This window comes from Erinaceus europaeus, chromosome 7 (assembly GCF_950295315.1).
Source record: "Erinaceus europaeus chromosome 7, mEriEur2.1, whole genome shotgun sequence".
Lineage (NCBI taxonomy): Eukaryota > Metazoa > Chordata > Mammalia > Eulipotyphla > Erinaceidae > Erinaceus > Erinaceus europaeus.
This window is the reverse complement of record NC_080168.1, coordinates 128,140,405-128,154,496: the sequence shown is the minus strand read 5'-3', so window position 1 is coordinate 128,154,496 and position 14,092 is coordinate 128,140,405. Positions and strand designations below refer to the sequence as shown.

The window sequence follows — 14,092 nt, the reverse complement described above, 5'->3', positions numbered from 1 at the left end:
ACAAAAGGGAAAATAAATTTAAAAAATTTTTTAAATCATTTATTTATTTTAATGAGAAGGACACCAGAGCACTGCTGAGCTCTGGCATAACGTGGTGCTGGGGACAAAAGCCTGGGGTCTCAGACATGCGAGTATGGTGCGCTACTGCTGTGCTAACTCTTTGGGTCCTTTGAAAGTCGCACAAGTACGATTCAATACCAGACTTGACTGTCTTGTCTTTAAACATTCTCCTAGAAAGTAAATCATGGTTTGGGGAGACAGAACAATGGTGATGCAAAAAGATTTCACACCCAAGCCTCCAAGGACCCAGGTTAATCCTGAGCACTACCAGAAACCAGAGCTGAGTAGTACTCGTTCTCTGCCACAGTGCCACTAAACATCAGAAAGCATCCAATAGACAACTCAACAGAGACCCAGAAAGGGGGAAATCTAAATAAGCACAGATTTTGTTGAATGAGTACAAGCAAGTAAAATGAATCTAGAAATATAAACAGATTAGTTAAGCCATGTCTTGGCCCACATTTTCACAGTGCTAGGCTGTTGGACAATAGTCAGTCCTCGCTCGCTACAGCTATCTTCTGTCCTGCTTCGCCATGCGTGGGACCCATGGCAGTGGGGGAACATTTGCAACTGTGGTTTTGTCCTCCCCAGCCTGCCCAACCCCCAACCCCTTGTCTCTACATCTCTCCCCCACTTCCCTCTTTCTACATGAAAGAGTGAAATGATGAAATCTTGAACAGGACAACAAAACAAAGCAAAACCAGAAAATCTTGAGGGGCCGAGAGATATTGGCTCTGTAGGAGGCATGTTTTACCCTGCGTGTGGCCTGAGTTTGAGCTCCTGCACCACATGGAAGGGTCACAGCACTGGTGGTGTTCACTCTTCTCTTTCTATGTCTGAATGAAAAAGCTGGGCTGGGAGCAGTAAAACCATGCATGTGCAAGGCTCTGGGTCCTTAAAAAGTAAACTAGTAACAAAAATTCATCCTGACTGAATCTTTTCAGTAAAATAACTTTACTGAGGAAATATTTTTTAAAATATTTGTATTTATTCATGAGAAAGATAGGAAGAGAGTAAGAACCAGCCATCACTCTGGTACAGGGATTGAACTCAGGACCTCATGCTTGAGAGTCAGTGCTTTATATACTGTACCACCTCCTGGACCATGAGGAAATATTTTAAACATTTTTTATTAGTGATTTAACATTGATTACAAAATTATACAAAATTATAAGATAACAGGGATATAATTCCACACTGTTCCCACCACCAGAGTTCTGTATCCCCATTCCCTCCACTGGAAACTGTAGAAGTTCTCCCAAGGTCACAGATATGGGTGGACTGTAATTACTGTATATCCCACCCCCCGCCCCCATGGTCCCTGTCTTCTCTTCTTTTCTAAGTCACACCTATACCTGTTACTACTTCCTGATGTCCTTCCCTAATCCTTCTCTCTCCAAATCCTGATGGCATTGGAGTTCAGAGCCTTGAGCAAATACTGATTTACAAGGCTGTTCTAGGAATACAGTTTCACATCACCCAAAGATAGGTATCAGCACACTTCACCTACCACCAAATGGACTGAGTCTTTACAAATCCAATAGAACCAGAATCAGCAAACTCACATGGTTGAGCTAGATGCCCCTCCCTGCCAATATTTTTATATGGTTGGTTAGCAACGAGTGCTTTTAACACATTTTAATAATTGGGGGAAAATCTGAAGGAAAAAAAAAAAGATAGTTGTGGACATCCAAACTCTCTGTTCCAACTGTTTCACTGGGACATTCACTCACTGGTTTATACATCGTCCGTGGGACATTCACTCACTGGTTTATGCATCATCCGTGGGACATTCACTCACTGGTTTATGCATCGTCCGTGGGACATTCACTCACTGGTTTATGCATCGTCCGTGGGACATTCACTCACTGGTTTATGTATCGTCTGTGGGACATTCACTCACTGGTTTATGTATCGTCTGTGGGACATTCACTCACTGGTTTATGTATCCTCTGTGGGTGCTTTCCTACCACAGCAGAGTCCACAAGATCTGCAAGATCTCACTATTTGTCATCTGGTCTTGTAGAGAAAAGGTTCCATGACACTTGAACTAGAGTAAAACCACTCTCATCTATTTTGTCTGTTGTTCCTCCCCATGAGAGTCCATTGGTAGGTTCCCACTGCCTTGAAAACAAGTTTGTTTTTGTTTTTTTAAGGTATGTAAACTTTTCAAAAGGTCAATCTAAGTGACCTAGCATTCTTGTTCTTTTGCCACTCTGGGGGCAGAGCAGGGTGGAATTTACAGTTTAATTTGAAATACAGATTGAGTAACCCAAGACAGTACTTAAAGGCCCCTTTTGGGTGATAAAGAGAAGAACCATTTGTTGCTACTCGAGATTTTTAATATGATAGAGGGATAAGAAAGATATTTCTCCTAGTAGCATAACTTTTTGCATTTATTTTCTCAAAAGAAAGGGTAAATGTAACTTAAAATGGAAGCATTTGACTCTTCCTTTTCTTTCAAGTTGATAGCCAACAAACTCTAACTTCCATACTTCTGAACTCAAGGATATACTAAACCAAAATGTGTTAGTCTAATTTAACTGTCTGTAACAGGGGAGGGAGGGGACTTAGTGCTAAGTGTTCAGGGTTTCCGCGCATGGCCTGGTGCTCTCTGATTCTCACTGTGTCTCTGTCTCTGTCTCTCGTAAATAAAGTATATGTCTTTAACTGTTTCTCTGGTTTACACTGCATCAAAGATAATCCTGTAATGATTAAACTTAAAGTTTCGGGTCTCTTAAACTATAGGTATTAAAATACTTGACACTAAGCTCTTCTGGACCTTCAGCAGACACTGAAGGAACTATTTAATATTTTGGGGAGCATGGTATATTCCAGAATGTTGTGTTTGATACAGTTATTTTATCAGTAACTTAGTCTGCTCTTTTCTCCAAACTCATGAGCTCTTTGGCTGGCTTGTGAAGCTTCCTGCTAAAAGTATGACACATGCATTGTTGCTATGAGACTATGAATATGTCTGACGCTGTAGTAATTCTATCCTCTTTCTCATCTTTAGTTAAGAATTTATCACTCTTGTCCTAGAAAGAACTGTTCTTTCTATAAGTTCTTGATTATTATGACTCTCTAAGGCCACCATGATGTTTGTTTGAAGCATTGTATAATTAAGTTTTTCACAAAATACTTGGAGGCTAGAGATTGACATACTACAACGCAGGGGCCAGGTGGTGGCACACCTGGTTAAGCTCATACATTACAGTGCGCATGGACCTGGGATCAAGACCCAGCTCTCTGGGCCAGGTGATGGTGCACCTGGTTGAGTACACATGTTACAATGTGCAAAGGCCTGGGTTCAAGCCGCTGGTCCCAAGCCCCCGCCCCCCTCTGCAGGTCACAAGTGGTGAAGCAGGCCTGCAGGTGTCTCTGTCTCTCTCCCTTTCTATCTCTCCTTCCCCTCTCAATTTCTCTGTCGAATAATAAATAAAGCAAAAAGCAAAAAAAAAAAAAAAAAGAAAAGAAACTACAATTCCAAAAAAAAAAAAACCAATTCCAGTCATCATAAAATTTTGTACCTGTATTTTTCTTTTTTAAGATTTTTTTTAAAAAAACATTTTATTTATTTATTAATAGGAAAGATAGGAGGAAAGAGAGAAAGAACCAGACATCACTCTGGTACATGTGCTGCTGGGGACACTGAACTCAGGACCTCGTGCTTGAGAGTCTGATGCTTTTATCCACTGTGCTACCTCCCGGACCACTAAAGATTTTTTAAAATATTTACTTCCTATTTATTGCCCTTGTTGTTTTTACTGTTGTCATAGTTATTATTGTTGTTGTTATTGATATCGTCATTGTTGGATAAGACAGAGAGAAATGGAGAGAGGAGAAGAGAAAGACAGACACCTGCAGACCTGCTACACCACTTGTGCAGACTCCCTTGCAGGTGGGGAGCTGGGGCCTCGAACCAGGATCCTTCTGCAGATCCTTGCGCTTTACACCATGTGCGCTTAACCCGCTGCACTACTGCTCAACTCCCACCTGTATTTTTATAGTTTTGGTTGTTGATGAAGATCACTTTCTGACACATACATTCATACTGCTTTAATATCTATTCATTGTATTTACTGGATTGTCAGAAAAGTCATGATGTATTTTTCTGTTTTTTGGTGTAAAAATGTGTTATGATTTTTCCACAACCCAATCAATACATCCAATATCCTGAGTTGTGGTTGTTAATTTATGTATTATTTCTATTTCCATGCTTTGCTTAATTTTTCTTTTTACCAAAGCATTGCTTAGTTCTGGATTATGGTAGTGTAGGGGATTGAACCTGAGACTTTTAGAGCCTTGGGCACAAAAGTTTGCCTTGATCATTTTTTAAAAAATTGTTTCAAAACAATCTCATTTCATTTATTTATTTATTTTAAAGATTTTATTTATTTATGATAAAGATAGGAGGAGAAAGAACCAGACATTACTCTGGCACATGTGCTGCTGGGGATCGAACTTGGGACCTCATGCTTGAGAGTCCAAAGCTTTACCACTGCACCACCTCCCGACCACTTAATTATTTTTGCCTCCAGGCTTATTGCTGGGGCTTGGTGTCTGCATCCACAAATCCACTGCTCCTCCAGGCTTTTTTTCCCCCCTTTTATTGCCCCTGTTGTTTTATCATTATGGTTATTATTATTGTTATTATTGATGTCATTGTTGGATAGGACAGAGAGAAATGGAGCGAGGAGGGGAAGACAGAGGGGGGAGAGAAAGATAAGACACCTGCAGACCTGCTTCACTGCCTGTGAAGCGACCCCCCTGCAGGTGGGGAGCCGGGGGCTCGAACCCAGACCCTTACGCCAGTCTTTGCGCTTTCACAGCATATGCGCTTAACCCACTGCGCTACCGGCCGACCTCCACAATTTTATTTTTTATAAGAGAATGAGAGAGTGTAGACTACCACTCAGCTCTGGCATCTGTGGCTACAGAGATGGGACCTGAGACCTTATGAATGTAAATTCTATATTTTCCCACCTGGCTACTTCTCTGGCCCACTTCGGTCACTTTGAGTCAAAAGAAAAATTTACTTAATTTTTTTTTTTTAAAAAGGCTTATTTTGGGAGTCGGACTGTAGCGCAGCGGGTTAAGCGCAGGTGGCGCAAAGCACAAGGACCGGCATAAGGATCCCGGTTCGAACCCCGGCTCCCCACCTGCAGGGGAGTCGCTTCACAGGCGGTGAAGCAGGTCTGCAGGTGTCTTTCTCTCCCCTTCTCTGTCTTCCCCTCCTCTCTCCATTTCTCTCTGTCCTATCCAACAACAATGACAATAATAACTACAACAATAAAACAACAAGGGCAACAAAAGGGAATAAATAAAATAAATATATTTTTAAAGGCTTATTTTTTAACTTTTCATGGAGGAGAGAGGGATAGGTGGGTAGGGAGGAAGGAGAGACTGGAGAACTACTCAGTTCTGGCACAGGATGATGCCAGGGCTGATCTAGGAACCACAGACATGCAAGTCTGGTGGGCTGCTGTGGTACTGTCTCCCCAGGTCCTGTCATTTTATATATAACAAGTGACAGAACACACAAAGGAAAGACAGACAGCCCTGGCTAGTAACTTGAGCTGCGATGAAGTGATTGATCAAGATAGATCCTGTATGAATGATTTGAAAGAATGCAAACAGGTTTTAGTGTTTCTCCGAAATGATAACAAGTAAACTGTATTGTTTTATGTTGGTATGCTTTTAAAAACCCCTTCTGTTTCATTTGGTTTAATCCCCCCTGCCTAACACTATTCTATTTACATAACCGCTGTTAACAAGCACCACCCTCCCTCCAGGGCATTGGTGGTTCAGTGGTAGAATTCTCGCCTGCTCCGCCCCCTCTCCTTGTCACACCCTGATTTTCACCAGTCACTTTTCTCTCCACCCTCTCTGCGTCGCATCCTGTTCCCACCCTACTGAGCTAGTATATTTATAAGGACAAGATTGTTTGTAGTGTTAGTTTAGCTTAGCTCGGCTTAGATTGTGCTGCGTCCTGCATGAATAAAGAGATACTGCGTACAACCCAGCCATGAGTCCCAGGTTGTCTGTTACCTGCCCGTGAAGCCAGCCCGGCGAAAACAAGTTTTATACTTGTGTCTACCTTAATAGAAAACAGACTCATAAAACTGCTTCTGCACTAAATTGGGCATTTTTTTTTAGATGAAGTAGATGAACAAAATCAGCTGTTAAAAAAGTAATAGAGAGAGAGAGAGAAGGAAAGAGGCAGAGGGTGAGACCACCACAGCAGCCACACTTCCTTTATGCCTGGGGGGGGGGGGCAGGCTCGCCTCAGTCTTCTTCTTCTAGCGTTTGCCCTTCTTCCGTAGCCAGATCAGTGAGCTGTCTCAACAGCTCTCAATAGTCTTTTTTGATAACTGCACTAAACAAAGACCAGCCATAACAAAACTCAACAAGTGATAACTTCGAAATGGTTCATTTTCTTTTTTTTTCTTTTTATTATTATTTTTTTATTGGGGAATTAATGTTTTACATTCAACAGTAAATACAATAGTTTGTACATGCATAACATTCCCCAGTTTCCCATTTAAACAATACAACCCCCACTATGTCATTTATCATCCTTCATGGACCTGTATTCTCCCCACCCACCCGCCCCAGTCTTTTACTTTGGTACAATATGCCAATTCCAGTTCAGGTTCTACTTGTGTTTTCTTTTCTGCTCTTGTTTTTCAACTTCTGCCTGAGAGTGAGATCATCCCATATTCATCCTTCTGTTTCTGACTTATTTCACTCAACATGATTTTTTCAAGGTCCATCCAAGATCGGCTGAAAACGGTGAAGTCACCATTTTTTACAGCTGAGTAGTATTCCATTGTGTATATAGACCATAACTTGCTCAGCCACTCATCTGTTGGACACCTGGGTTGCTTCCAGGTTTTGGCTATTACAAATTGTGCTGCTAAGAACATAGGTGTACACAGATCTTTTTGGATGGGTGTGTTGGGTTCCTTAGGATCTATCCCAAGGAGGGGAATTGCAGGGTCATAGGGTAGGTCCATTTCTAGCCTTCTGAGAGTTCTCCAGACTGTTCTCCACAGAGGTTGGACCCATTGACATTCCCACCAGCAGTACAGGAGGGTTCCTTTGACCCCACACCCTCTCCCGAAATGGTTCATTTTAATGTCTAATAAGGAATACTGATGAACACGGTACACTTATAAAAACATATGAAAAAGGCAAATGATATTAAAACCTGACCACTCATGTTCTGATTCTTTTCTCCTTCTCTTTCATTAATAAGCCAGTCTTGAAAGAAGGAAAGAAAGAAAGGAAACCTGACCATTTAAAATAAAACAATTCATTTTTATTTTCTAGCAAGGCTGTGTTTCTTTTTTCTCCTAATATATATTTATTTTATTTTAATGAGAGAAAGAAAAAGCAGAGCACTGCTCAGCTCTGGCTTATGGCAGTGTGGGGGACTGAACCTGGGAATTGAGAGCCTCAACTGAAATGAAATTGAATGAAAGTCTCTTTGCATAACCATTATGCTAAAGCCCACCCTGCTCAGCTCTGTCTATGGTGGTTGTAGGGACTGAAGCTGAGACCTCAGAGCCTCACGCACGAAGGCCTTTTGCAGAACCTCTATGATGTCTCCCCAGCCCACAAGGCAAGCGTTTCTAACACTTCTCTCACCACTGTATTTGGAGGTTTGGGGATGGATACTAGGTTTCTAAACCAAACCAACATTCAGAAAGTCCTATTTGTCATATAGCAAGGTTGATGGTAGTTTTAAAAGGAATTCTTGTGAGGCTAAGGCAGTGTAGGTGGTGATAGGTAACTCCATTACAACTTTTTTCCTTAGTTCCAGCAAAACGTAACACCACAAGTGTGTTAGTTAAACTGTTTTTGGAAAAGAAATGAACAGCACTCGATTCAAACTATAATTTAGTAGTCCTGGAGAATGCCACTGCTGCCAAAAGAAATCTGAGAAACCTCAGACACAGCATGTAGGAGCTTCTCAGGAAATCCTTGTGGTGCACCATTCTTGTAACTTTCAGCTGACAGAAAACACACACCAGGGCACCCGAAAGAATTTTGCTACGTGAAAGACAGCCAAGAGCCTCTGGTTATGAGAAGAGTGTCTTCATGTCTAAAACATATTTTTGCAAGAAAAATAAACAAAACGAGACAGGAAACCTCAACGTTTTTGCTGAATAAGAGCTTCCAGAAGATGGCTCGTGTTAAGTCCTAGACTTTTTTTTATATTTATTTATTCATTTTCCCTTTCTGTTGCCCTTGTTGTTTTATTGCTGTTGTTACTGATGTCATTGTTGTTGGATAGGACAGAGAGAAATGGAGAGAGGAGGGGAAGACAGAGAGGGAGAGAAAGACAGACACCTGCAGACCTGCTTCACCGCCTGTGAAGCGACTCCCCTGCAAGTGGGGAGCCGAGGGCTCGAACCCAGATCCTTATGCCTGTCCTTCCACTTTGCGCCACATGCGCTTAACCCTCTGCGCTACCAGCCGACCCCCAATCCTAGACTTTTCCTTTTATTTGCCTCCAGGGTTATTGCTGGGGCTCGATGCCTGCACCACGAATCCACTGCTCCTGGAGACCATTTTTTCCCCTTTTGTTGCCCTTGTTGTTTTATCATTGTTGTGGTTATTATTTTTATTGTTGTTGTTGTTGCTGTCATTGGATAGAACAGAGAGAAATGGAGAGAGGAGGGGAAGACAGAGAGGGGGAGAGAAAGACAGACACCTACAGACCCGCTTCACCGCCTATGAAGCGACTTCCCTGTAAGTGGGGAGCCGGGGGCTCGAACCGGGATCCCTATGCTGGTCCTTGCACTTTGCACCCCAAGCACTTAACCTGCTGTGCTACCACCCGACTCCCAATCCTAGACTTTTTAACTGCCTCTTCCTCTTCTCCAGCCACCAGGGTCATCACTAGGGCTTTCTTTATTTCCTCTCTCCCACCCACCCTTCCTTTTTTATTATGAGTACAACAGAAAGAAGCTGAGAGATGGAGAGGAAGGCAGAGAGACACTGGCAGCACTGCTTCACTACTCAGGAAGCTTCCCCGCCTAGGTGAGGAGTGGGGCTTAGAACACATGGTAATGGGTCAGGTCAGCCTGTTGAGCCACTGCTAGCCCAACTACCTAAATCTCTTGCCCCCACCCAAATAAATATATCGGATTCCCCAACGATGATGATATGGTCTCTCTCCTAAAACTAAATAATAACCGGGCCAGGTGGTAGTGCACTTGGTCAAGTGCACATATCACCACCATGTGCAAGGACAGAGGTTCGCACCCCACTCCCCAACTGCAGGGGGGGTGTTTCACAAGCAGTGAAGCAGGTTTGCAACTGTCAAACTTGCTCTCTCCCTCTCTCTCTGCCTGCCATTACCTCTCAATTTCTCTCTGTTCTGTCAAGTAAACACAAAATAGAAAAAGGAAGAAAGAAAGAGAGGAAGGAAGGAAGGAAGGAAGGGAGGGAGGAAGGAAGGAAAGGAGGGAGGGAGGGAGGGAGGGAGGGAGGGAGGGAGGGAGAAAAGATGGCCACCAGGAGCCGTGGCTTTGTAGTTCTGGCAGCAAGCCCCAGAAATAATCCTGAAGGCAATAAATAAAAATAATTAAAAGAAAACACAAAAATAAATATTAAACCTCTCAAATAAACCTAGCCTCTACCTTACTGGCTGGTTTCCTTTGGCTACTGGCATTCCTGTTAGTGACATACAAGCAAGCTCCTACCTCAGGTAAGGAACTCACCAGCTGAGTCCTAGATGCTGATTTTACTCTACATGCTGCTGTTCTTTCTAAAGGGAAAACACATCACCACAAGGCAAAACTAACAATAAAAACCAATCTGTAGTATGGAACAACTACCAGCCAACTTCTGATTCTGATTTTTAAAAATATTTTATTTATTTATCTGTTAATAAGAAAGATAGGAGAGAGAGAGCCAGACATCACTCTGGTACATGTGCTGCCGGGAATTGAACTCAGGACCTCATGCTTGGGAGTCCAATGCTTTAATCACTTCCCAGACCACTGATTCTGATTTTTCAAAAACTATCTGCTCTGTCACACACATGTCAATGAATGAGTGCAAACAGCATTTTTTAAAAATCATTTGGCTAGAAAGGTAAACTTAAACAGCAACTATTTTTGTTTATTTATTACGAACTAAATATTTATTGAACACCTACTGTAGACTAGGCACTTGAGTTATAGTAGTTTTCTATTAACTTCTTCTGAGGATATTCACGAAAACGTTAAGTTATTGCTACCTATAAAAAGAAAGTAAGGGATAAAAAGGAGAACTCAGGCCAGAAAGCGTCAGGTTAAAAAGAGCAAGTTCCAGACTACCTTCCGAGGTTCCCTGGAAATGGCATATTCAAATTAGGCAAACGAGAAGAACACTTTCGAGCAAAACACAGCTGAGGAGAATGTGATTCTCACATTGGTTCCAGGCGATGAGGAGCCTGCTGAAGACATGAAATAGAAACAACCATTTCCTCAGCTGCTGAAGTCGAGCCTAGGAGAGGAAGGGCTCCCCCAGTTCTCCCCTGGCCGACTACTCTGCCTCCAATTAATGAGGTGCACAGGGACACTTTGCGGAACTGGTGCCGACAGTGCAAGTGGAGAGATGGCCAGAAAAGAGCTGCTTGTCAGAGACTCCAGAATAGGCTTTCTTTGAGAGTGACCAGAGTATTTCTGAAATACCGGAGACCAGACTGTGACCACGACCACGTTCAAAGTAACATACGAGGCTGAGAAAGCAAGGATTCACAAAAGTTGTCATATGAATGAGAAAGAGAATCTAGTAGTGTAGCTGAAGTGACAGCTACAGCTCAGCAAGCCATGTTGGCAGCCTGGGGAGGAGCTGCTGTGAGAGCCATCAGCCTAAAGCCACACACTCCCATCCAGTTCCTCCTGCTGCTGAGACCTTTCTGCCTCACGCCTCGGGGGGGTGCGCTGTCCACGGCAGACCTCTCTCCGCACACTCACAAGGCTGGGTCCGTCTACAGTCCCGTGTGGGTCAGGTGTGGGTGTCTGATACTCCCCGGAGGACAATCCCTCTCTCCCTGCTACCAGCCTGCACTTTCTCCACTCCAGACCTGGAAGATAATCTCTTGTGTCCTGAATGTGTAAAAAGGAATAAGAAGATGATGAGAAGATTAGTTACAGGGAGGAGAGAGAAGCAGCCTGACTCAAGCACACCAACGCCAGCCCTGATGATGAAGAGATCTCAGGGAGCCCACAGCTACAGCAGTCTGCATGCAGCCTTCTCCAACTTTGACTTGTTTAGATGTGCACATCTGGATTCTGTGTTTGCTTCAAATATTTAATAATAGAGGGGGGGAAAAAAAGAAACTAAGTTTCAGGATTTTAAAAATAGTCATTTTGGTATTTTAATTTTATTTGCTGTGTGTGGGTGGTGGTGGTGGTGGTGGTGGTGGGAGGGTTGTATCAGGATTCACTCATGTATGATTCCACTGCTCTCTGGCCAACTTTTTAATTATTTTTTAAAATTTAAAAGAAAGAGTGAGAGTGACAGAGAAAGGGAACAGTATCACAGGTCTGTGGAGCTTCCTCTCAAGCTGTAGTGCTTCCATACGGTGCTGGGGTTCTTCTTATCCAGAGGCTTGCATAAGAATTTGACTACTCTCCTGGTCCCTATTTTTAATTAATTAATTTGCTTGTTTATTTATTTATATATTTTACCAGAGCACTGTTCAGCTCTGGTTTATGGTGGTGCAGGGGATTGAATCTAGGACTTTGGAGCCTCAGGCATGAGAGTCTCTTTGCATAACCATTATGCTATGCTGTCTATCTATCCCTGCCCACCCCTATTTTTAATTTATTCACTTATTTTATTCATGAGAGAGAGGAGAGCACTGCTCACTTTTGGCTAATGGTAGTGCCAAGGATCACCCCTGGGGCCTAGACTGACAAGTCCAGTGCCCTAAAACATTGAGCAGATTTTTAGCAATAGCCTTTATTGTGATTGCTATGGGAAGAAACGGGTGAGACGAGGAAAACAAACTTAAATCTAATAATTATTCCACTGAATAATTTCATTAGACTGGAGCACAGGAGCTAGCCCCAGAAAGGGCTGGGGACATTCAGGATAGGTGGACAGTGACCCAGTGAGTAAACAGGAATTTGCACTCTCTTAGGAATGGAACGCCCCAGGGATGGACTGACCAGGGCCAGGAAAGGCCCTATAATGATAAGAACTCACAGGATATAAAAAGCAAAAGAGAGGGGCTGGGCGGTGGTGCACCCGGTTAAGCACAAATACTGCTACCAAGTGCAAGGGCCATGGTTCAAGCCCCCATTCACCACCATGGGGGGCAGACGACAACAACACACGTCACTGAGGTAAAACAGGTCTATAGGTATCTCTCCTTCTCTTCACCTCCCCCTCCCATTTTAATTGCTCTCTGTTCTAGTCAATTAAAAAAAAAAAGTAGGAAAAAATGGCCAGCAGGAGTGGCAGATTCATAGTGCTGGCACCAAACCCCAGTGACAACCCAGGTGACAATTAAAAAAAAAGTGGGGGCCAGGCGGTGGCACACCTGGTTAAGCGCACACATTACAGGGCACAAGGACCCAGCTTCAAGCCCCTGGTCCCTACCTACAGGGGGAAAGCGTCACAAGTGGTGATACAGGGCTGCAGGTGTCTCTTTGCCTCTCTCAATCTCAATTTCTGACTGTCTCTATCTAATAAATAAATAAAGATAATGAAAAACTTAAAAAAGAGAATCATTAAAAGAGCAACATTAAAAAAAAGCAAAAAAAAGGCTACTAGACGTGTGTCTTACAAGATTTAAAATGCTAATGCTACAAGACACACTCTTAATTCATTCTTTTTTTAAAGATATTTCAGGATACATTTCAGCTTTTTTCTTAATTCTTTTTACTTTCTTATTTTTATTTATTTATTATCAGATAGAGACTGAGAGAAATTGAGAGGTGAAGGGGTGACAGAGGAGAGAGACAGACACCTGCAGCCCTGCTTCACCACTCATGAAGCTTTTTCCCTGCAGATGGGGACCAGGGGCTTGAACGTGGGTCCTTGTGCACTGTAGTGTGAGTGCTTAACCAGGTGTGCCACCACCTGGTCCCTCAATCTTATTTTTTTATCTTATTTTTTTAATATTTATTTATTCCCTTTTGTTGCCCTTGTTGTTTTATTGTTGTAGTTATTATTGTTGATGTCACCATGGTTAGATAGGACAGAGAAATGGAGAGAGGAGGGGAAGACAGAGAGGGAGAGAGAGAAAGACAGACACCTGTAGACCTGCTTCACCGCTTGTAAAGCGACTCCCCTGCAGGTGGGGAGCCAGGGGCTCGAACTGGGATCCTTTACGCCGGTCCTTGTGCTTTGCGCCACGTGCGCTTAACCCGCTGCGCTACCGCCCGACTCCCCTCAATGTTATTTTTATCTCTCTTTCTCTCTCTCCAGGTTGCCCCACTTCCAGTTACAAAGCTATAGTCTTTGAATTCAGAAACACACATTTCTTTCCCCCGTGAATATATGTTACAGAGCCGCAACTCCTCTAAATCCTCACGGAACTGGTGTTTTTATTTGTTTATTTACTTATTTCTTGTTTGTTTTACACAGAGTCAGAGAGAGAGTGAGCTCATAATACTGCAGCTTCCTTGAGTGAGGTGGGGGCTAGCGGGCTCAAGCCTGGGCTGTGCGCGTGGCGAGCAGACACAATCCAGGTGAGCCAAGCCTCTGGCCCTGGAAGCGGTGTTGCCATCTATGGCGACACAGCTTCTCTGACTACTCGCCTTCCAGGCAGTTCTGAACCTCTAGGGTGAGCATAAAGCACAACTGGGGGTAATTACGCTGTATGCACAGGGAATAAAGTGTGCAGATGTAAAGACACAGACAGAACAGTCAAAAGGCGGTAGGTGGATGAGGTAGGGGTGACTGAGTCATAGTAGGTGTTACAGGTGGAAAGGAGAGCCAGCGTTTGTCCCCTAACATTAAAAAGTTCCTTTCCCCCATAACAGTAAGCACGGACACTGAGCAAGGCCATCCAGACAAA

The 14,092-nt window shown here is 43.2% G+C and overlaps 2 protein-coding genes across 7 annotated transcripts in view; one reads left to right on the top strand and one right to left on the bottom strand.

Moving 5' to 3' along the window:
- VEZT (vezatin, adherens junctions transmembrane protein) overlaps nt 1-14,092 on the bottom strand; it is a 76,053-nt gene that overhangs the window by 42,169 nt on the left and 19,792 nt on the right. The gene's annotated exons all lie outside the window — the stretch shown is intronic.
- Nucleotides 5,720-11,377, top strand: LOC132539233 (developmental pluripotency-associated protein 2-like). Its single transcript, XM_060193382.1, has 3 exons — nt 5,720-5,729; nt 10,549-10,785; nt 10,956-11,377. Exons 1-3 carry the CDS (start codon nt 5,720-5,722, stop codon nt 11,375-11,377), a joined length of 669 nt encoding a protein of 222 aa, XP_060049365.1.